Source organism: Gallinula chloropus, assembly GCF_964237585.1.
Source record: "Gallinula chloropus genome assembly, chromosome: 5".
Classification (NCBI taxonomy): domain Eukaryota; kingdom Metazoa; phylum Chordata; class Aves; order Gruiformes; family Rallidae; genus Gallinula; species Gallinula chloropus.
The window spans coordinates 17717146-17738322 of record NC_140090.1 but is presented as its reverse complement, the minus strand read 5'-3'; the positions used below and the strand labels follow the sequence as shown (position 1 = coordinate 17738322).

The window sequence follows — 21177 nt, the reverse complement described above, 5'->3', positions numbered from 1 at the left end:
GGAACTCTGCCATGACTATGACAATGCTTGGATGGGCAAGCACACCAGCTGCTGCAGAGCCTGAGCACATCTACTGCTGTCACCTGCAGCTACAAATACTTTACTCCAAGAAGATGGAAAAATCCAGCCCTTCGAGGCATTCCTCATGTGAGCAAGGGCTTGGGGAATCAAGGTTGGGAAGGCATGCCATGGATGAAATGGTAATTCTTGTGTGTCTGACACCCAAGGAGGCTGGCTCCACACCAGCCACATGGTTCAGGTCACGGGATCAGGACACAGGGAAGGGGGCAGCTTCGCAGAATACCTATACATCTTTTCTTTGTCAAAGGCAATACCATACCAACATCCTGTCTTCTTCTATATTTCATCTTTCCTCTCTTCCCCTTTTTCAATATTGACTTTTCCTTTCTCTTATTAGCTGTTCTATTCTCTCCTTTTTCCCCTCCTTTCTTTGTTCTTCGAAAACCATCAACCATGTGAGAGCAGCCATAGTGCTTGAGACCACCAGTCCATCCAGCTGAGTATTCTGCCCCCAGAAGTGGCTATGTATGGCAGAGTAAGAACAAGGCATGTAAATGATACTTTAATCTTATTACTCTCTCAAACTCCAATTATTTTCATGCGTTCTGCCTAACTAGCAACCACAAGTGGCTTTCTCTTTGAAATATTTGCCCATTCCACATGTGAGGTCATGCAGACTTCTTTCACCCAAAGCATCCCTTCCCAGGGAGCTCTCAGCCAGCCGCACGGGGAACTATGGCTGCTTGGTTTTAAGCCTGGCTCCCATTAGTGCCATTTGCCTTCTTTAGGTCTTGCGTGACTTTTAAACTGATCATGTTCCCCCAAAGTCATCTTTCCTCCACAATGCAGGGTCCCTTCAGCATAGTTTTCCATAACCCTGAAGCTCACCCAGACCTGTAGTCTACCAGATCTGATATAACCCCTTCTTGAGTGGTGGGGCCCAGTGCTGTACACTCTTGGAAGTGCAGGTGATCCGTGGATTATAGTGTGTCACAACAGCGTTTTCTGATTTAATTCTGTTTCTTTACCAGGAATTTCTAATACTTGATCTGGGTTTCTCATTACTACTGATCACTGTGCTGATGTTCCCATGGAACTATCCATCACAAACTCTGAATCCTGCTCCTGAAAAGCAGCAATCAGCTCAGGGCCCGTCATTTCAAATGTGAAACTGGGACTGTATTTCCTTTTAGGCACACCATTTTCCATTTACTTACACAGACAAACTGAAGAGGTTGAGACAGTTCAGAGAGGAAATTCAAAATAAGTGATGTATTAAAAATATTTGTCATTTATATATTAAAAGTTAAAAAAATACCACCAACAATAAAGAAGGTAAATCAGGCATTCTCATATACTCTGACTTCTAATACATGGGAAAGCCACAGCAGACTAAACCAAAGCCTAAAGAAAGAAAATATTTCCACAAAACTACATATAAGTAGCCAACCAGAATGCATTGCTAAGTTTGTAGCCGTGAGTATTCCTAGCAGAGTTAGATGCAAATATGAAAAATAAGAATATCAGTACCTATGCCAATTAAAAAACATGTCAGATAAAGGATACAACATTGTATGTTTTCAGGTTACGATGAAGTCTGAATTAGAGGACTAGGAAACATATTAGCCAACAATGTCCTTGCTGAAGTAGTGAATTACTCTGTATGTCCATGCTACAGGATTTAATCTGCTTTGGTTTCAGTCTATTTGGTATTAAGGAGAAGGGCACGTTGGCTGTACCAGAGACAGGGTAAGATATTTCTACAGTGATCTCATTGTGGTTTCTGCATCCCCAGGACAACTTTCTGACCTGCATGAAAAAGCTGTTCTACCCCTGTGTCCAGAATATAAGAGGAGGAAAGAATTTAATTAATTAGGAATAAAAAGGGAGCTTTCATTAAAAGTCATGAGGCAAAAGCTGTCCCCAGCCCCAGGAGACAGACATTTGGCGTGCTCTGGAGCAGACTCCTGTGAGTCAGCTGGCAGGAGAAACCCATGCAAACTGCGCGGCCACATCCTGCGCCTGGGGTGCTGCCGCGTGTCCTGTCACAGACCAAGAGAACCTGACCTCCATCCCATGCAAGGAATTCAAATCTCCTCTGCCCACAGCCTGTGGAAGGCACGATCCCTCTCTCTATGTGCACAGGACACCATTTGCAGGCTTCTTCACATGTTACTTTTGCTCCTTGCAGCCTTATTAAACACTGGCGGGTCCGGCCCTAAGGCATTTTAAACTTCCTGCACAAAGCACATATTTTACATCAACAAAGCCTTCACTTTCAGTTTGGAAATGCTGATGAGGCTAACATACTGATCATTTGCCTGCCGGGTTATTTTCTTACTTACCATATGCTGGCTGTGAAGTTTTTCCAGAAGGGTGTTGTCTGTGCCTTTGGGGAATCGACTCTCTTCATTCACCAAAGCCAGTAGACCCAGTTTCTAGAGCCAAACAAGAAACAGGCTTTTACAGTCAGTGAAAGTTCCAACAGCACAGCACCAAGCCAAGAGCTGGAGATCTGGACAGCACACTGAGCAATAACCCCTTAGTTATACCCAGCAAACCTCAAGCTGAAAGCCGAATTCTGGCCAGACAGCATGTTCAGCAAGGAGAACATAAAGTGGAGATTATTTATGAAAAAGAACCAAACCCAAACAAACAAACAAAACACACCCTACCCACCCACCCCCCACCAAAAAAAAAAAAATCACATTAAGGTTTTACTTAAACACTGCTCTCTGTGTAAAACTATGACACTGCCCCGAAGCTTACTCTCAACAGTGAGCAGAGTTGTGCTTTCTTGAGCTGGGACTATGGCTAGAAACATCTCATACTTTCCCACGTCACAATGGGAAGAGGATCTAAGCAGCTATCAGTTTTTAAAACCAGGAAGGCCCAGGGAAGGTCTCAAGGCAGTCAGCCATCCCCATAGTGATCCCTGGGGAGTGTCACAGGTAACTGCTCACCTTCTCGATGAGGTCCAGGCACTCTGCATTATCCATCCAGTCAATAGCTTCCCAGTTTATCCCTTCCCTGGTAATCAAGAACAAACAGAACAAAAATGTGAAATGCAAGATCCAGTGCCCTGAGGTACAGGAGAACAAAAAGGAGCTGAGCATGGCAGCTGTCCCAGAGCTCAAGATGATTTGCAGGAATTAGGCTTTGACAGGGCTGAGGAAAAAGAACAGGACACACAATGTCCTGCTAACACAAGGAGATGGGAGTAGGAGCCAGCTTTCCTTACCCATCACAGTGATTTAGACAGATGCTCACAGTCACCAAACAAATTCCACACCGAGCACTAAGAAATTGTAGTTGTTCTCAGTTGCTCTTCCAGGCACAATGAGCATCAGCTAAAGTGGTGGGTGATGATGGACAGTTTGGAAAGCAGGTCTGAAGCACAACTGCCAGGAGATTGAACCACAGTGCATGGCTCCACCAGAAGAAGACACAGGACCAACTTTTCAAGGAGAGTTTTGAAGAGGATGACACAGATAAGCTTTGGCCTGACATGCAGGAGACCTACAGGGTGGCCCTGCATCTTTCATAATGGGAGGTGATGTGTGTACCAAGTGTGCTTTGAAAATCACCCTTGAAATTCTGCAGATCTGTGCTGAATGTGTTTTTATCCTCTTTACCACCCTCTTACACTCCCATAATACACACAGTTTCTGTTTTCAGAATTCAGAGATGCCTGGGAAAAACCCTTGCTCAGGAATCCAAGGAAGGCTACAGGCTGTGTGTGAAGGTGCTCAGTGATGTTCTGGCACAGGCACCTTTCGGGGGAAGGCTAACATTTTGAAGACAGTGAAGTTGTTTATAAATGATTCAGCCTAGGCTTTATACTGTCAGGTTCAAAGCATTCAGAAACTTGTGGGCAACAGTTGGAAGCATCAAACTGGACTAATTTCTGAAGAATGGAAAGAACTATCTATGCCCCACAGGAAATAGAATATCTTACCCACTTAATGACCAAAAAAAATGTCAGTTCACAGTGTTTCTGACTTTTCAACAACGGATGTCAGAGAGGCTACACACTGTTACAAAAGACCCCTTGCATTCCTTCTAAGAGCTAGAAGTCCTTCCAGAATTGAAGGGAGCATAGTTTTCTGAAACAAATCAAATCACAAATGAATCAAGTTGTCTCTAGTGCCACAGACCTCTTGTCTAATTGAATGATGAAATACAGCACTACTTCCCAAACCTGAGGAAGCAGAGCTGATAACTGTGAAAGATGAGCTTTAATCACATCATCCTAGAATAACTTGATGAGTAGTCAATAATAAAATTTTCTCATTCTTTTCACGTTCAGCCACAGAACTTAAACTCCTATATAATCACCAGGAAAAGAAGTCTTTTGTCACCATGATGCCATTCTCAACACAAGCTTCCTGCAATGCTGGAACTGGCCTGAGAAGTGACTGCATAAATAGCCTTGCAGTTTTGCAATCTAGAATTTAATGAATTGCCTATTCAACCAGCTCCCTTTACAAGGCTGCTCTCATTTGCCCTCACTGACCCTATTCAATTGCTTCATTCAAAAACATAAAGGCTTCTGTTTCAGAGCAAGATCTGAAGTATTTGTCTAGCAGCCTTCTCTAGAAGCAGAAATACTCTAGAACATCGCAGGTAGTTCACAAAATACAATCCAGTATGAATCCCATAGAAGAGAAATAGCTGTGCAGAAGGCCCCATGCTCTTTAAGCTCAGGAACAGCCTGATTTACATCTTCTTGCTGAGGAAAAGAGCCCTTTCCATAGCATAGGAATCTCCAGAACAGCAAGAGCTGTCAGATACCTATCCATCTATGCTCAGGGACTTTACTTTTTGCACACCAAGATTCCACCTGCAAAACACCACCACCACCTTAGGTAGCTCATGACTGGAGTCAGTAAAAAGGTCAGCAACCATGTGTTCTAATGGAGCCAAGCCCAAAACCTTCCTGTTCAGCTGAGAGACAAAAGGGAATCTGGGCTTTCTAAATACTGCAAGGGAGAAAGCTTTTGCTTGGAGACAAGAGACCTACGCTGCCAAAGCATGTGGGCAGTGCTTATGGAGACACATCCAGAGTCAGGGTTGCACGAAGGCCCAGCTGCCTCTCTTGCCTTCGTGACAGGGACTGGGCAGCACAGAGAAGGAATGATGTCCTCCCTCCTACCACCCATAAAAACAACAGGGGGCCATGGCCTCCATTTGTCACCTGTTGTACTCCAGCTGCTCCAAGGAGAAGATGTGTTTGTTGAAATATTCCTGGAGCTTCTCATTTGCATAGTTAATGTTAAACTGCTCAAAACGATTCACCTGTGGGAAGAAACAAAGATTATAAAACTTAATGTTCTTTCCTCTGGGCTCTAGAAGAATCTACAACAGCGATGGGGAAGGTGGGATGCCAGGCCTGGGATAAAGCCAGAGAGCACAGAGGCAAGGCGTGTCTGATGGACATGTGGAGGACGGTATGGGTAAGCCCTCTAGGAGAATGGCTCTTGTAGGTCATGCAAGTTTAATTCAGTAGCCCTAGAGCGTAGTACAGGGTGCTAAAGACAATCATGTTCCTCATCTTTTTCGGAAGAAAGACATACATTCCCTAAGGGCTAGGTTGCTGGGCTTTCTCTTCTGTGAAATATCTGAGCAGTCACTACATGGCTGCTCAACATACATCCCTGATCAACTGCAGTCAGAAACACAGCACACAGGATTCTCAACACAAGGTGAAAGAGATGTAAGCAAACAAGAAGTGTGTAGGAGTTGGATGCTGAATTTGAATACAAGTTGAAAATTCAGTATTACCTAGGACAGCACATCTGCTTAGGCTCTGTGTCACAAACCAGACTGTGAACATCAGCCTACATCAATACAGGTAGCAGAAATGGGCAGCTAAACATACCTTCCTGCTCCTAGATGGAAGTGGCAGTGGAGAACTCCCAGAATGCCCTGCATTAACCCAAACAGGATATAAACCCACCAAAATTCCTTCCTATATGCACTGACATCTCCAAAACCAACCATGCAAAAGACAAAATCCTGACCTGAAAGTTCTCGAAGCCAAAGATATCCAGGATGCCCACAGACTTAAAGTTTTCTTTGCCTTTGATCTTTGTATTAATCTTGCTAATGAGCCATGAAAAACACTGGGAATACAGCGCCATTGAGAGGGAGTCCCTGGAGTCAGCTGCCTGTAAACGCAGAGAGAAAAAATGAGTCATGGGGAAAGGGAAAACATAAAGGCCACCACAAACCTCTGTGGGATTTCAGGTTTCTCCACTCCTCTTTAGATGTCTCTGTCTCTGTTCCTGGTTGTGCATGGTGCAGTATTTGTATGTGCAGTCAACATCCAAGTTTGCAACAGCCTGGCCACACACAGATGTTCCATGTACGACCTTTGGGTAACTGAACTTGAGAGGCTGAAGGAAGCAGCAAAATCCCTGACATCTTTTGGAACAAATGCAGGAGCAAGGACCCAACATCCCACACAATGACATAACCAAGTGTCAGAGGTGGGAAAAAAAACAACCAAAAAACTAACTTAAATTGTGATCACTAACAAGCAGCAGATAATTGGGTGTATGTGAGTGCATGGATGAATGTCTGAAATTGAACTTTTGAGATCTCAAGCAACAGCCTGCTCTAACAGGAATGGGCTGGTTGCAAGTTTTGATAATACTTGGACTAAACAAAAGTGGCATGCCCCAAATACTCCAGTTAATAAGGAGACATGAGATGGAACCACAGATCACGATGCTGATCACATGCTCTCCTTCTGCACTACTTAGAATGGAAAACCAGGGCTTAGGGTTCTGGAAAGAAGAGGAAGCCAAAAATAAGAGTTCCCATAAAGAAGACATGATCCCAGAGAGGAGAAAAAGGAGCCAGAAAAAAGACAGCAAAGCTCTTGACTGGAAGAAAGATGCTAGAAGTAGGGAAAGACGATGGAGATGTGGAGACATATGCCAGGGTATGCCCAAGGACCTTGACTGGTACTTCCCGAGACTGGTAACTGCAAGGAGCTACATAATACAAACCAACAAAACTTTCTGCATGGCCATCCTGGACAAACAGCAATCTTCCTGCTGGAAAAGGAAGCTGGCATCTAACAGACATAATGCTGAGAGGTGAGTGAGCAAGTATGTGAAATAATCCAGTAGACTGTAGATTATAAGTAAAAGCTATAACCTTGTCATTTCATAACTAAACTGCAGTACCTACATCAATTACAGGTTGTTTACTCTGTCCCACCTGTGACACAGGGTAATTCCTTCACGAGGCCTGACCAGCCTGACAAAGATCTTCTAAACGCACCCTCACCCCTTCACTTTTGCAAGCCTGAATAGCATGACTTCTACTGTTCTGCTTTGCCAACTGCCTCTGAATCCTCCCAGCCCCTCTCAGCAAGCTCTTGAAAGCCAGTCTGCAAGATCTTCCTTTCCACCAATGTCACTGTTTTCCTCCTCCTTTCTTTCCTGGGTAGTATCTCCTGTCCAGCAACTGAAAGCCTAGGACACACAGCAACCTCCTTTCTCCACAGAAGAGAACATTTTGAAGCATGGGCACACATGCCTTTTCTAGCTATTTCTTCTCTCCATCAGATCTGTCTTGTTAGTTGTGACTGAGACTGCCCTCAAGGCCATGCCTCCATAGCATCTCTGGCTGCACAGTAAGTTGGACTCAGTTTCCAGGAACAGGACCTCCCCACCCAGCTGTAAGCAAAGCCTCTTTCCCCACAATGTGGCTCAAATGAGAGGCTCAAAGGGTCCTTTCATCCTCCCAGCTTTGCTTGCCTTCAGGCCAGTTCATCCATTCAGTCCACTGAAATGTCAAAGCTCAGATGGGCAACAAGCCCGATACGCAATGAGAAATGCCTGGCAGCCCTAGCAATACATTCCTCCTGCAACGAGTGGGAACAGGTGGGCACACATGAGGGCTCAGGCAGGAACATTTATATTTATATTTACATTTATATTTACATTTACATTGCGCCTATTACCATCACCATGTTAATAAACCTTCTTTGGAACCACACTGCCCACTGTTCAGTGCAACAGGCTCATCGGGTGAAAGCAGCAGCTAAACAGCAGCATCTACTTGCTCTAACAATTCCCTTGCAGTCTTAGACTTCTCCAGGCTCCAAGCTCTAAAGTGTGGGGTCCAAGATGCACAAGTGTCGGGGGCAGCTATACTATCAGGGAAAGCTCTGTTTGGGGAGGCTGTAGCAAACCCTATTGTGCACTAATGCTCTGGACTCATGGAGCATCTTTGGCATTATTCATTATCCATCCTTGTGCACTGATATAGAAAGATGTAGCTTATTTAGGACAGACAGCTGAGCAGAGGAGTGGTGGTACTGGATACTGAAGATACCTACTACAGGCTGTAGGTTGAAAAATAACGGTCACACAATCTCATTGCAAAGAAAGGTCACAGACTGTGAAAGAAAGTTATTTCTTACAGGCAAAGCTTAGTTTGTGCTACATTAGCAGGCATTTTAACAGCAAGAAAAGAAATGACTATGCTGCGGAAATGAGCACTGTGGAGACTTCAGCCTGAATAGGGCATCCAGTTATAGGCACCCCACTTCTTGAAAGACATCAGAAAACGGAGACAGAAGAAGTTGTTTAGCCAATTACTTACAAGGAAACATTGGAGGAACTGGACTGTTCAGCTTAGAAAAGAGACCACATGAAAAACTTCACAGAAGTGGAAGCTTGTAAGGTAGACAGCTGGGGTGTCAAAGGTAATCTAAATATGAAGAAAATCTTTCCAACTCCAGACTCCACTGCAGATAGATCAGGATACTACTTAATGAGGCTATGAAATTCCTTCCATGGGAAATGTGAAGGAAAGTTAGACAGACATCTGTCAGAGAGAGCCTACTAAGAGAGAGCCTTCCAATTTCTCTGATAATGGAGGGGTTGGATCGATAACCCTCTGCAGTCTGTGCCAGCACAAGATTTCCACTACAGATGTTCGTTTTGCTACAACACAATGCTTATTCCATCCTAGTAAGATTATTCCTTGTTTCCTGGTGTCTTGCATTAATGACAGAAGATTTTCTACAGTGCATGGACCTAAAACACCAAGAGTGCCCTCAAGTGATCAGCAACACCACTAGTTAGTTAGTAGGCACGACACTGCCATGAACCACAGAGAAACTGAACTGATAAGCAGGACCGGGTTCAGCACCCAGTCTGGGTTCAGAAGATCAGAACTACATGTCAGTTTATTCGGTCCTCCTTTGTGGTGTGTGGTTACACAAAGACACCTCTGTGGGGTAACAGCCTATCCTCTGCCAGATGTTTTGTGGTAACTGCGTGCAAGCTTTTATCTCCCAGCAAATGCAGCCTAACCTGGGAGCTCTGCAAGGGAGAGGCGTGCGGTGCACACGTGCAACGGCCACGAAGCAGCTGGTGTACCTTCTGCATGACACGAGCACGACCGACTCCTGGCGAGCGAGGGCGACTTAAAACCAGCATTGTGTGTTGCCATTTGGTGAACTGAAGCTGTGAAGCCTCAGAAGTGGAGTCAGCACTGGGACCAGTGAGGCCAATAAGCTCCACTGCTCTGCAGTTACCAGCACTGGGACCTGAACTACCAATAGGAGGACAAAGTACTCAAGGACACAGCTGAGCACCTAGAGGGTATAAGAGGAATCTCAACACTTCAATGACTGATACAAGAGGGAGACAGGGGGCCTGGAAATGTAGAAGTGGAAGAAGCAGTAGTATACACTAGGACACTTACCTGCTCCACAGTGAGAGGGGAGCTGATCTCTTCCCCACGCAGAATCATAGACCTCTGTGTCAGTACTTCAGATAGCTGGAAGGCATCTAAGCCCAGGAGGTCGCTGGCAATGTTGAGCACTAATAACAAAAGAGGAGACACTTTTTTCTCCTGCATGGACCCCTGTCACTCAGAGGGGATCTGCATTCTGCCGCTCGGTGAGGAAATCCCAGGACAAGGCAAGTGACTGAGCCCCAGCACGAACTGCACTCCCTTTACTTCATTCTCCTTGGTAAACCCATAGCTGTAAGCTCACATAACCAGTCTTGAGGCAGGGTCAGCACCCGCTACGGGCCACAGTCAGACACTCATATAAGTCAGCCTTTCTGCTGACAACAGGAAGAGCAAAGCACTGTGTAAATCTCAGCACCAGCAAAATATTTATTGAATGAGAAGATATGTTTTCCTAAAGGCACAATAATGCAGTCTGAGCGTGGGATTGCTAAACTTGGATGTCAAGAAGACAGGCAATTAACTGAAGACTTGAAGCACTTGTGATGTGTATTGCTTCTGTCTGTTCAGGGATTCACTTTATCAGACCAGCTCAGACTCGGTAACTGTAACAAAGCACACAGGAGCAGATGCTTCACAGGAAGATGTGGGAAAGTCTTTTATCTCTAACTCCCTGTTCTATTGCTTCCTGCTCTTTCAACACAGATGAGAAACTGTGAGACTGGAGGCTCAGCCTGAGAGTACACAGGAGGACAAATGGATCACAGGGCCCCAGCACCACTAAATCCTGCTGGTATTTTGGCATCCTGTGCATCCTGGTACATCCATGCATCCTCTGGCAATGCTTTTGCAGGGTTAAACTGCAGGGAATCTGCTGGCAAACGCACTGCACACCAGCACAGCCAAGGGAGAAAAGACAACAGCATGAGCTTCACTGGGGGCCTTATGGGGCTTTGCATGATCTACCATGTTGCTTGTGTCCCACTTACCTGCTTTTGTTGTAATCTGGGCCCCTCCAGCTGTCATGAACTCCACATTTCCCAGATGAAGCGTGCCAGAAAGAAGTTTGAAGATGTCTCTGATTTCCTCAGTGCTGAAGTCCACCACCTTCATGGCAGTCTACGCAAAACCATACAGATAATGCTGGCTGTACATACAGCCACAGTACAACTGCCACACTCATGTCCATAAAAAATATAAAAGTCATTGTGAATCAAAGTGAAACTGGGGAGGGCACAGCCCCTCCCACAGCTATACATCTGTCAACGACCTTGGTCTCCCGTTATCTCCTTCATTTACCCTATCCTCATCTTAGGCAGGTGGGCAATTGCCCTATCCTCAAACTGGATTTTGCTGCTGCTGTTGCCTGTTTCTCACAGAAAGAACACATTTGTCTGTCCCTGTGTGAGGAAATTGTTCCCTGACCACCAACAGTACTGGTTACAGAGGTCACTGGACTGCTTCCACATTCTGCCTTACTGTCTTCCCTGAAGGACAGATCCATATAACATACTTCATTTACTCTGGCTTACAGTAGTAGATTTGTGCAGCAAGATTTAAAACCAGACTTTCAGCATTAACCTTTCAGAAGGTTAGAAACAGGTTACCAGATAATGAAGAGGCATGGCACATTCCCTCTGTCTTAGTGCCTGCATGCAAGGCAGGGTTCTTGGCAATAAACTGATTTTGAGGAGTAGGACCTAATTCTCATGTATTCACCCTGCCAGGGTTCTAGTTCCCTTCTTTCCTGCAGGCCCATCCTCAGCTGAAACCATTGAAACCTCTGTCACACAGGAGATATTTCCTTCCCATAAATCACACCTAAGCAGGAGCTATTTAAATCCTGACCTCTGGCACCTTGCCTATCTGGTTTCACCTACATTATCAAAGCTCTCAGGCTGATAACCATGAATTGCGTATTCATCCTGCTAAACCCATAACTTCTGGTAATGTTACAGACATCTATTGAAATCTGTGTGGTATTTCAGAACATGCCACTTGCACAGCGATACAACTGTACCAGACCATTTCTGTAGAACATTACCTTCAGACCAAGATATTCCCTTTCTAATGGTCAGTGTGAGGTTTCCTTCATCAGGTCATCTAGAGGGTTCCCAGGAACCAATATGTGGTGGGAGGTAGGGTTTGTGCTCGCCAAAGGTTCCATCATTCTCAACTATTATTCATCCTCGACTATTTCCTAAACTCCCACATTTCTGTACACTAAAACCACTCATTGAGCCTTATTTTTACCATAAACAGGTACAGCCAAGTTTCAGACTTCTTGAACACCAAATTTTGGCTTAGGGCAAACAAATTCTTCCTGTGAGATCTAGATCCTGCAGCACATTTAGCCCATGAGATTGTACCCAGAAGTTCAGGAGAAATTAGGGCAGGACTCACCATGACTTTACTGAACATCTCTACATCATTCAAGTTCTCATCAGTCACACAACCAGACTGGTTCAAATAGTGGTACGTCTCTGGCCCAGAGAGGCAGAGGCTCTCTGCAACAGATGAGGAAGAGGAGAAAGACAACAATTTGTTTAGCAATCAGCCTTTTCATTCTGTGCTCTTGGTCCCCAAAACCAGTATGTATGTTTACTACAGGGAGAGTCCATCTGAACAGATTCCACATCCCTCAAAAGGCACACCTAGTCAGTGAATGCACTGGAGAAGAGGAAGATGAGGGTGTGCAGTAACTAAGCTTGCAGATGGTATGCAAAACAATTTAGAACACTCAAATCCCAAGCTGAAGAGTCACAGAAAAATATTTCAATACTGAATTGACTCAGAAAAAACCACAAAAAAACCAAAACCCAAACAAACAAAAGATGAAATTCAATCTCAAAGTTTACAGAAAAAATAGTCTTAATTATACACATACAGTAGTGACTTCTAAATTAGGTATCACCACTTGAGACAGAGTTCAGAGTGTCACAGTAGGATGTTTGAAGACATCATCTCAATGCTGAGCAGCAGTCAAAAACTGCACAATCCAGTTCCTTCCGCTTTAGAAGGAACACAGAACTAAACATAAACCCAGAATTAGACTTCTGTACATATCTGTAGCACAGCCACATCTTAAATACTATCTGCAGGTATGATCCCCTGTTTTGAAAAGGATAGAGGAAAACTAAAAGATCCATGGACAAAGGAGACAAGGATTCTCAAGAGACAGAAACACAGTACAGATGGGGGAAGTAAAGCAGCCTGGAACATCTGCTTGGAAAGGGAGATGGGGAAGAATAGTGGAGTTCTGCTGAAGAGAATAATCTGGTTTGCATGCTTTCCCTAAGTACTTGCTGATAACCATGGTCCTCAATGTTTCCCTTGGCTTTAGATGGAACTCTGTATTCACCCGCATGGCCGTTCCTGCATGAACTCCCTAGAACTGAAGCCCTACTTCCTTCCACTCTACCAGGCCCAGTTCTGGTTATTCTAACACACATTGAACAAAGGCATAAAGAAGTTCCCCAGTCGCTCAAAACCACACTGCAACTGTTAACATGTTCCTGTCCATAAATCTGATCTCTTCAGCAAGACCATCAGTGCTTCGTTATACATCAACTACCTTAAATATCTGTGCTCAGGATGACTTACACCTACTGGACTGGAAAGAAGACAAAGCTATATCTCAGAAAATGAACTTACCTTTCTGCTCCCCGCTCACACCCGCTAGCAGAGCATAGAAGATGTGGTAATTCCTCTCTCCAGGATTCTGGTGCACCACTCTGTTCTGAAACAAAGAATACAGGAGTAGCCAGTAGGGAGGGATCAAACTTGAGTTTGCAAAGTCAAAGAAAAGATTAGGATACAGGTAAATCTCCAGGGCCAATGCACAAGAGGGACTCCTTCCAGTTTAGTGACGGCGTTGTCTAAACAAGATCTACATCAAGACCTTGTCATGTGTGGCTGTGCAACTGTGCACATACAGATTTCTCTGAGCTCAGACAGAGCACACATGGACAAACTGAACATTATTGGTTCTGGCCCTCAGTGAGCTCCTGAGTCCAAAGTAAATGACATCAGAGCAGAGACATCTGTATTTGGAGTTGTACTCCCATGTCCCTCTCTATGCAACTGAGTTTCCAGGTGGTTATTCTCTCTTCCTTTCCCCTTATGAGTCTATGATTCATGAACAGCTGTAACTTGGAAGTCTCTGTAATTCATAGCATTTTCAAAGACAGGAGAACGGGCTCTGATAGATTCAGAACAACATTGTTCCCCTACCATCGTCTTCCTCAGCTGGGACAGTTGCAGTAGTAATGCCTAAAGAGATAATAGCTACATGCTGTGACAAAGGATGCATCACCCAGGAGATCTGGCACTGCCCCACCATAGCATGAGGAGAAGGCTCACACAGCAGGCAGCAGTGGTGGCACCTACCTTTTCCAGTAAATCTGAACAGCATGTTAAGGAGAAAACATTCAAATAACATCTGCACAGATCTCCTGACAACTGGCAAAGAATCTTCTAGACTCGCTGGGATGAATCCTGTAACAAGCACCAAATCATTAAATAGCTGTCACTTTGCAAAGTGGCAAAGAGCTGTCTCAAACATCATCTTGGATCCTCCCCACTACTCCTTGTCCAAGGAGATACTATGTGCCCACGAGATATTTAAAAAGGCAGGGTCAGATAAAACACAGGACTTTCACAATGGTGAGGTAACTTAACAAAGGATGAGCCACAATAGGGACACCTGGAAAGATTAGACAGGCCACTCTGATCTGGAAGTCTGTATTGCACACAGCAAGTCTTGCATCATCTCTCATTGCTTCTGCAAGGGACCAGGGTCTGTAATCTACCCACAGCACAAAGAGCAGAGACTAAACAAGCCAAGCCTGCTATTTATGACAGTAGTAAATTCATCTGGCTTTGACTCCAGTGGAAACTGGTGTGGTCTGCAGTCATCAGCAGCTGTGAATACCAACATCAAGAAACGTAGTCAAGGGCAGATTTAGCTGCTTCATGTAGACAAAAAAATGGTCAAAGCCTTTGGGAGAGGGATACATGGGCACACAGGGAAGAAAGTGGTCATGGCACAACGTAATTCAACCATGTCTGGTCTTCCCTGTCCTGGCTGTCACTGGAATGTGCTCCACAGGGGTGTGGTCATAGCACCAAGCCTGTCAGAGTTCAAAGAGTGTCTGGATGATGCTCAGTCATATGGTTTAGTTTTAGGTAGTCCTGCAGGGAGTTGGACTCAATGATGCTTATAGATGTCTTGCAAACTGAGGCATTTTATGATTAGGAGTTCCAAGGTCCACTGGGATGGGCAGCACAAAACAGGGAGTCCTAAGCAGCCCTCTAAATTCCTGTTCTTCTCTGCATCCAAATATTGTGCAGAATATATTGATTCTTAGCTTTTCTACGCTTTTCTAAGTGATTAATTCATTGGCAGAGATAACATAAGGGAAAAATCGTCTGGGAAAAACAGGATGCAGTCAACATGAGGGATCTTCCTAGGTAGCAAATTCTAGGGATTTACCCATCAGGTGTTGTGATCACCAAAGTGAAAAATCAAACTATGCTCCTACCTAGTGTAGTACCCTAGACAAAAGGTTTTCAGAGTTAAGTGCTGCAGAGCCAGAAAACAAACACTTCCTCTCTCTCCTTAAGTTTTCCCACCATTATAAACTGGCTTTGAGAAACTGTGATGAGGGATTTCCTGACCCACCCTGAGCTCTTCCTCATCTTCCCTCACTCCATCCATTTGTGAGGCACTGAAGAAAAGGATACAGTCGGTTACTCGTCCTCCCTGGATGTGTCCGTGTTGAGAGAAGTGCAGCTGGATGAACTTGCCGAAACGGCTGGAGTTGTTGTTATAAACTGTCTTGGCATTTCCAAAGGCCTCCAGAATGGGGCTGCAGAAGGGAGGCAATGAAGATAGCATTGGTGATTTGATACCGTTACAACAAAGCACGTGCCCAACCCTTTGCCATTGGCACAGCGTGCACTGCCACGTGAGATTAATTTCTTACAGCACCAGACCGGACAAGCAGGAAGAGCTCAAGGGCAAGGAAGGATGGCAAGAGTAATTTAACACACTGCTGGATAAATTTTAAACCTTTGGGATTGGAGTTAATTAAATCAGCCCCCAATCAGCATGGGCAGCTGGCGTTCACGCTGCCGAGGGCATTCCCCACCGATGTGGCTTCAGGAAATGAAAGGCAGCGAGACACAGTCAGGTTGCATGCTTAACACAGCAGCATCCCATGAAACGGGCTGGGGGGGTTTCTTGGAAGCATCAGACATCTCTAGGGCAAACACTCTGTAGCTTTAAACCACATACTCCTTTGTTTCTGTTTTTACCTTTGAAGAGAAGACACTATAAACCAGCTCTTAAACTTGCAGGTAGATGTTTTCAAACTAACAGACAAACACAGTAAGAAACTGATGAGTTTGGTACTGAGATTTGACACTGGAACACACAAACTCTGTTTTGTTACTTAAATCTTGCTTAGGTTGATACAAACCACGTGGTGAAGGGAATACACACACATTACAGTTTTGAAAACTTTGTTCTGAGAGTGCCACATCATCAGCTTCGGGGGAAAAAATGTTGAAAAAAACCCCTACCACCAAACTTCAGACAAGCGACAAAGAATTTTGTCTCCTGGTCACCTTCCTGTCTTCAGGAGGTTCGTTCAACATGGAAAACAGTGAGATGAAATGCACCTTGGTTCTTGCTCCACAGAACAGTACAGGGGAAAAGCCTAAACCATTCAAACTGAAAGCTGACACTCTGAAGCCAGGATTAAAATAGTCATTTTTGCAATTTAGCCAATTCTAAAATAATCCAAAGGGCTGACAAGAAAGGAGTCATGAAGATGCTACAAGAACTTTATGTGATCATGTTTAATTTTAAAACATACATAATTTTAAACAAAATTAATTGCCATTATTACCCTGAGAAATAGTGGCTTTTTAAACATCTCCATCAATTGAATGGGCAGTTCCACTGGAGGCAGGGGCAGATAGAGGATTATTCAGGAGTTAATAATTAGAACATGTCAAATAACCTCAACTAGAGATACCACTGGAGTTTGCTGAAAGCTTCAGGCCTTGCAAGTGTTAGCTAAGAGCCAGGGTTGTAGGAAAGGCCCCAAAAACTTCAAAAAACTTCAGGCAGTATTTTCCTAATATCTCAAATGAAAATATCACTTTAAAGAAACAAAAATATGTAAATGAAGCTGCCCTGTTATAATGCATTACAGCCACAGAAATGCCAGTCACAGACATCTCTGTGCACAGATCAGGAGGTAAGTTCCTTGCCCTGGAGAATTTTAACTCCAAGACCTACTCCTCCGAACCAAGTATGTAAACAAGGACACTGCACAGGGATACCTCAGTGAGCACACCAATGCCACAAAAATTAATGGGACAAGCAGGGAAAAGGAGGCCAGTTTTATGTTATGCAACCACCAAAGCTGCAGCGAGAGCGCAGCAACTAACCCACCAATCTTTATGGCTCTAAGTCATGTTAAATTAGATAAGTAAAGCAACAGGAAGTATCTTTACAGCTTAGTTCATGTGCACGTGAGTGCATAAGTCTTTCAGGGATGGGGTGGGGAGGAAACAGGCGTGAGTGTGTCTGAGGCTGGCAGCATCTTCAGGGCAGGAGGGTGAGTGACCTGACACAGCCAGCAATAGGGACCAGTTTCAGGAAGGCAACAGAAAGCAAAGCCTGGGGTTTGGAAACTCTGTACCATACACAGCTTTGGGATTCAGATGCATAGTTGAAGACAAAAATGAAGATTCAAAGGTTAGAAGGATGAATAAAAGGAAAGGTGACTATGCTGTCAGCAACACCACCTTGCTTTAGAGCCAAGCAAGCAAGAAAAAAGCCAAGAGGGAAGTTAGCAGCATTTTTAATGGACTGATTCCCAAGGAAAACAGACCAAATGAGAAGTGCCAAGGGAGTTTTCAGAGCTGGATTTCTGAGAAATATACCAAGCATGAACGTTACAACACACAAGCAAATGATAGAAAGCTGATGTAATGTTTTGTTTATAATGGTGTCTGAAACAGAGAAAGAATCCAGCATGATTCCTTGGTAAGCACTGGGTGCAGGGATGAAAACCTGCCATAAGCTGACCCAAAGAGGGCCTCTGGCAGAGCGAGTGAAGCTGAACCGCAAACATATGAGGTAGACTCATGAGGAGAGGCAGAAGCTTCTGGCTCCAGGCCAGGTCTTCAGCTTCTCTTCTTCAGGCAAAAGGTGACAAATCAAATGCTCTCACACTTGCCTTGCAATGGCTCAGGTTGCACTAGAGATGTACACAAAATGGGTCATGAGCTCCTACTCTACCTCACAGCTGTGGGATCCCGCAGACTCAGGAATCACCTACCTACCACTGGAAGCTTTCTGGTTCACAGTCAAGTTACCACTTAACCGCTAAGCAGGCTTGAGCCTTCTAAGCTGCTTGCCTTAAAGCAGATTTTGCAGATCTTGAGTCATGACTGCACCGTGCTTAAGAGCTTTTTCCAATTTTCCACATCCCTGGTAACATCTGTGCACCTGCAAAGGATAAATCATCCGGCAACGGTTTCTCGAGCACCAAGTCCAAAGGCAGCAGCAACCCTTCCACTGAATGCTGCTCTGCTTTAAGGAGCCTCAAAACTGCAGTGCTCTTGGAGCTACCACCACATGCAGTTAGACACTGCGTGGTGACCCACAGGACCACATGCAGTTAGAAACTGCATGTCTGCTTTATCTATTTTCACCACGATCGCTGGCAAAGCTCTGAGTCATCACCTTATAGGAAATATTCCTTCTCTCTACTTTCTGGGCCCTCAAATACACCACTTGCTTGAGGGTCACTTTTACACTGACAGTTCAAAGATTTCAGCCTATAACACAACTAGGTCCTGTCGCAGGCATCTGATTTACTCCTCTGGAGGTTTCTGCAACTATCCCAGGTTCCAACTGGAACTGACCTGCAGCCTCACCCTTGGCAGTACTGAACTGCAAGACCCCAGCAAGTTCCTCCAGGCACAGGTCTTGTGTTAGGAAGCATTTAAGTTATTAAATAGAATTCAGGTGTTAAGACAAAGGAGGACCTGAGCAACAAAACATACTTAAATAAACATCTTTCCTCTTTCTTCCCAAGGCTTAATGGAAAGCCAAACACTGATTGTCCTCCTTTTCTCAGCCTCAGCTTCCATTTTACCGGGGGTTACACCCAGCCCCTTGCAACTCCCCACACAGGCAGTGCAGAAAGTCGCATACCAGGCTGTTCCTTTCTACCACTCTTTGCTTCCTCATTTTGTCTGCTGCTCTTTGCCTCTTATTGGTCTTCCTCATCTTCACTTTGCTTCTTCGTGTTTTCCTGACAATTCTTTTCTCAGTGTCCCTGCTCCAATGCAATTCATCCATGGGCTATGGGTGTCCCTGCCCTGGCATGGGTCACAGTCCCTCAGAGGTATCAGGACCTCCTCAGGGACAAAGAACTCCCCAACAGAGCACAGTTTCTTTCCCAAAATGTCTGACCTGAGCACCATACGCTTCCCTGCCTGCCTAACACCTTGGCAAGGGTTTGGTAGGTGCCAGCTCCAGCTGGGACAGCTCCGACCAGCCTGGAGCCTCCTTGCACACAGGCCCTGATGCAGTCCCCAGCAAATCTCCTCACTCATACCCCTCTCAGCTCTCACGGACGTTTCTCTATGAAATGTTTGCCTGGACAGCAAGTGAGCTGCAAGGTGACCCACAGGACCTCTGAGGCAAGACATACTGGTGGCCTGAAACAAATGGAGGCTGAGGAAAACCAGGAGCTATAGGAGGAGATCAGGAGTCCAAGCATGGCAGAGACTCGTCACAAGCACAGCCACAACCAAGAGCTGTAGGAGACAGGGTGAGCTCAGACAGCCAGGGGGTATTACTCATGTCCCCTCCAGCCACTGCCACGAGAGATTTAAAGCTTGCAAGAGGGACTGCATAATGATGTGTGGGTACGGGGGGTGAGTTACTGAAGGAAGGAGAAATCCCAGCCTTGGCTGGAGGATTAATTCTCCAGTTGCCAAGCACACCCGCACTGCTATTGGAAAGAAGCCTAATTCATCCACAGGCAGCTCGGAGAGCAGCCAACATCAGGTGTCCCAGCAAGACCTCCACATTTCCCTGACATATCATGGTTCAGCTGCATGATCCTCACTGCCCAGGTTCAGCTCCATCCATGGCCCAGCTGCCCAGAAGGCAGTGTCCCCACCAAAGGCAGCACACCCACATCTGCAGGGATGGGACCCCGTGCACCCATGAGGATGACTGTACCTGCTTTCCAGGATGGCTTCCTCCACATGAGTGCTCTTTTCAGATGCAGGGGCTCCAAGGGAGGTCTGGCTCATGGCTGACAGAAATTTCAGCAGTAACTTGGTGCTCTCAGTCTTTCCAGCTCCACTTTCTCCGCTGTTGAGAAAAAGCCCACACATTTCATTGACAAACCCAGGGTGACCATCCCACCCACGTCAGCAAAGAGATCTCCACAAACACACACATAGCTGTGGCAAGCAGGGACCAGGCAAAGGGTAGGGAGGATGTGTGGATATTTATGCAGATGTCATTGCAAACAGAGCAGCAGGAGCAAGGCATGTAATGCAGTCAGGGAGTAGCCGGTTCTCCCATTTCTAACCTTATCAGAACACACTGGCTGTCATGACGCTTCCACAAGCAGCAGTAGCACTCATTAGCGGTGGCGAAGATATGGGGAGGCAGCTCACCCAGGCGGTGCTGTCTGTACAGGTCTATGGCATCCACACTGTACAGACCAGGGATGGGTTTGTAGGGATTTACTGATGCCAAGATGGAACCAATGTTTGTCTAGGGGGAGAAAACAAAACACAGCAAGGAAATAAAAGCTCCTGGAAAAAAAAAAAAAAAAACCAAAACACAACAAACCTGACCCCTGAAATAACTCATGGTTAAGGGAGAAAGCTGGAATGGGGAAGCTGGGCTTCAGCAGAGAGGTCCCCAGATTGGCAAAGAACCTCAAACCTCAGGGCAAGGGCTGCATGACTGGGTATGGATGGGACAGTTTTAATTTTGCTGTTTTACAATAATGTGATCAGAGTGTCTTGTCTTTACTAAATTACACTTACACAATTTAAAAACATGAAGCCATCTTCATACCCAGCTACCCTGCAGTGTGCTTTAAGCCAAAAAGCAGAGCCAGGATGGAGGGAGCATCAGGATGTACCCTCAATGTCCCTAGCTGCAGTCTTAAGCAGAGGGGGCTTGGCAGGGCTCAAGCACATCCTCAACAAAGAAGTGGGAGAGACAGACCCCCACACATGTACAAAGAGCCACTAAAGCGCAGCATTTTTCTTCTGCTGAAAAATGCTGTTCAGAGCAGCTTAAATCATTGGGTAAGCCAAATCAAAATTGACAGCTGAAGATGAAGCTCAGGATTTCAAGTCAAAACATTTCTACAT

At 45.2% G+C, this 21177-nt stretch overlaps 1 protein-coding gene across 1 annotated transcript in view; it reads right to left on the bottom strand.

The window, feature by feature from the left end:
• LOC311192992 (unconventional myosin-X-like) overlaps nucleotides 1-21177 on the bottom strand; it is a gene marked incomplete at both ends in the record, with an annotated part of 80265 nt that overhangs the window by 47018 nt on the left and 12070 nt on the right. The window contains 12 exons of the mRNA XM_084265685.1: nucleotides 2367-2459; nucleotides 2985-3051; nucleotides 5219-5319; nucleotides 6045-6191; nucleotides 9754-9872; nucleotides 10734-10863; nucleotides 12148-12251; nucleotides 13399-13483; nucleotides 14134-14147; nucleotides 15490-15614; nucleotides 20021-20155; nucleotides 20379-20566. Of these exons, the coding sequence (XP_084121811.1) occupies nucleotides 2367-2459; nucleotides 2985-3051; nucleotides 5219-5319; nucleotides 6045-6191; nucleotides 9754-9872; nucleotides 10734-10863; nucleotides 12148-12251; nucleotides 13399-13483; nucleotides 14134-14147; nucleotides 15490-15614; nucleotides 20021-20155; nucleotides 20379-20566 (1308 nt within the window). The remainder of the gene's footprint in view (nucleotides 1-2366; nucleotides 2460-2984; nucleotides 3052-5218; nucleotides 5320-6044; nucleotides 6192-9753; nucleotides 9873-10733; nucleotides 10864-12147; nucleotides 12252-13398; nucleotides 13484-14133; nucleotides 14148-15489; nucleotides 15615-20020; nucleotides 20156-20378; nucleotides 20567-21177) is intronic.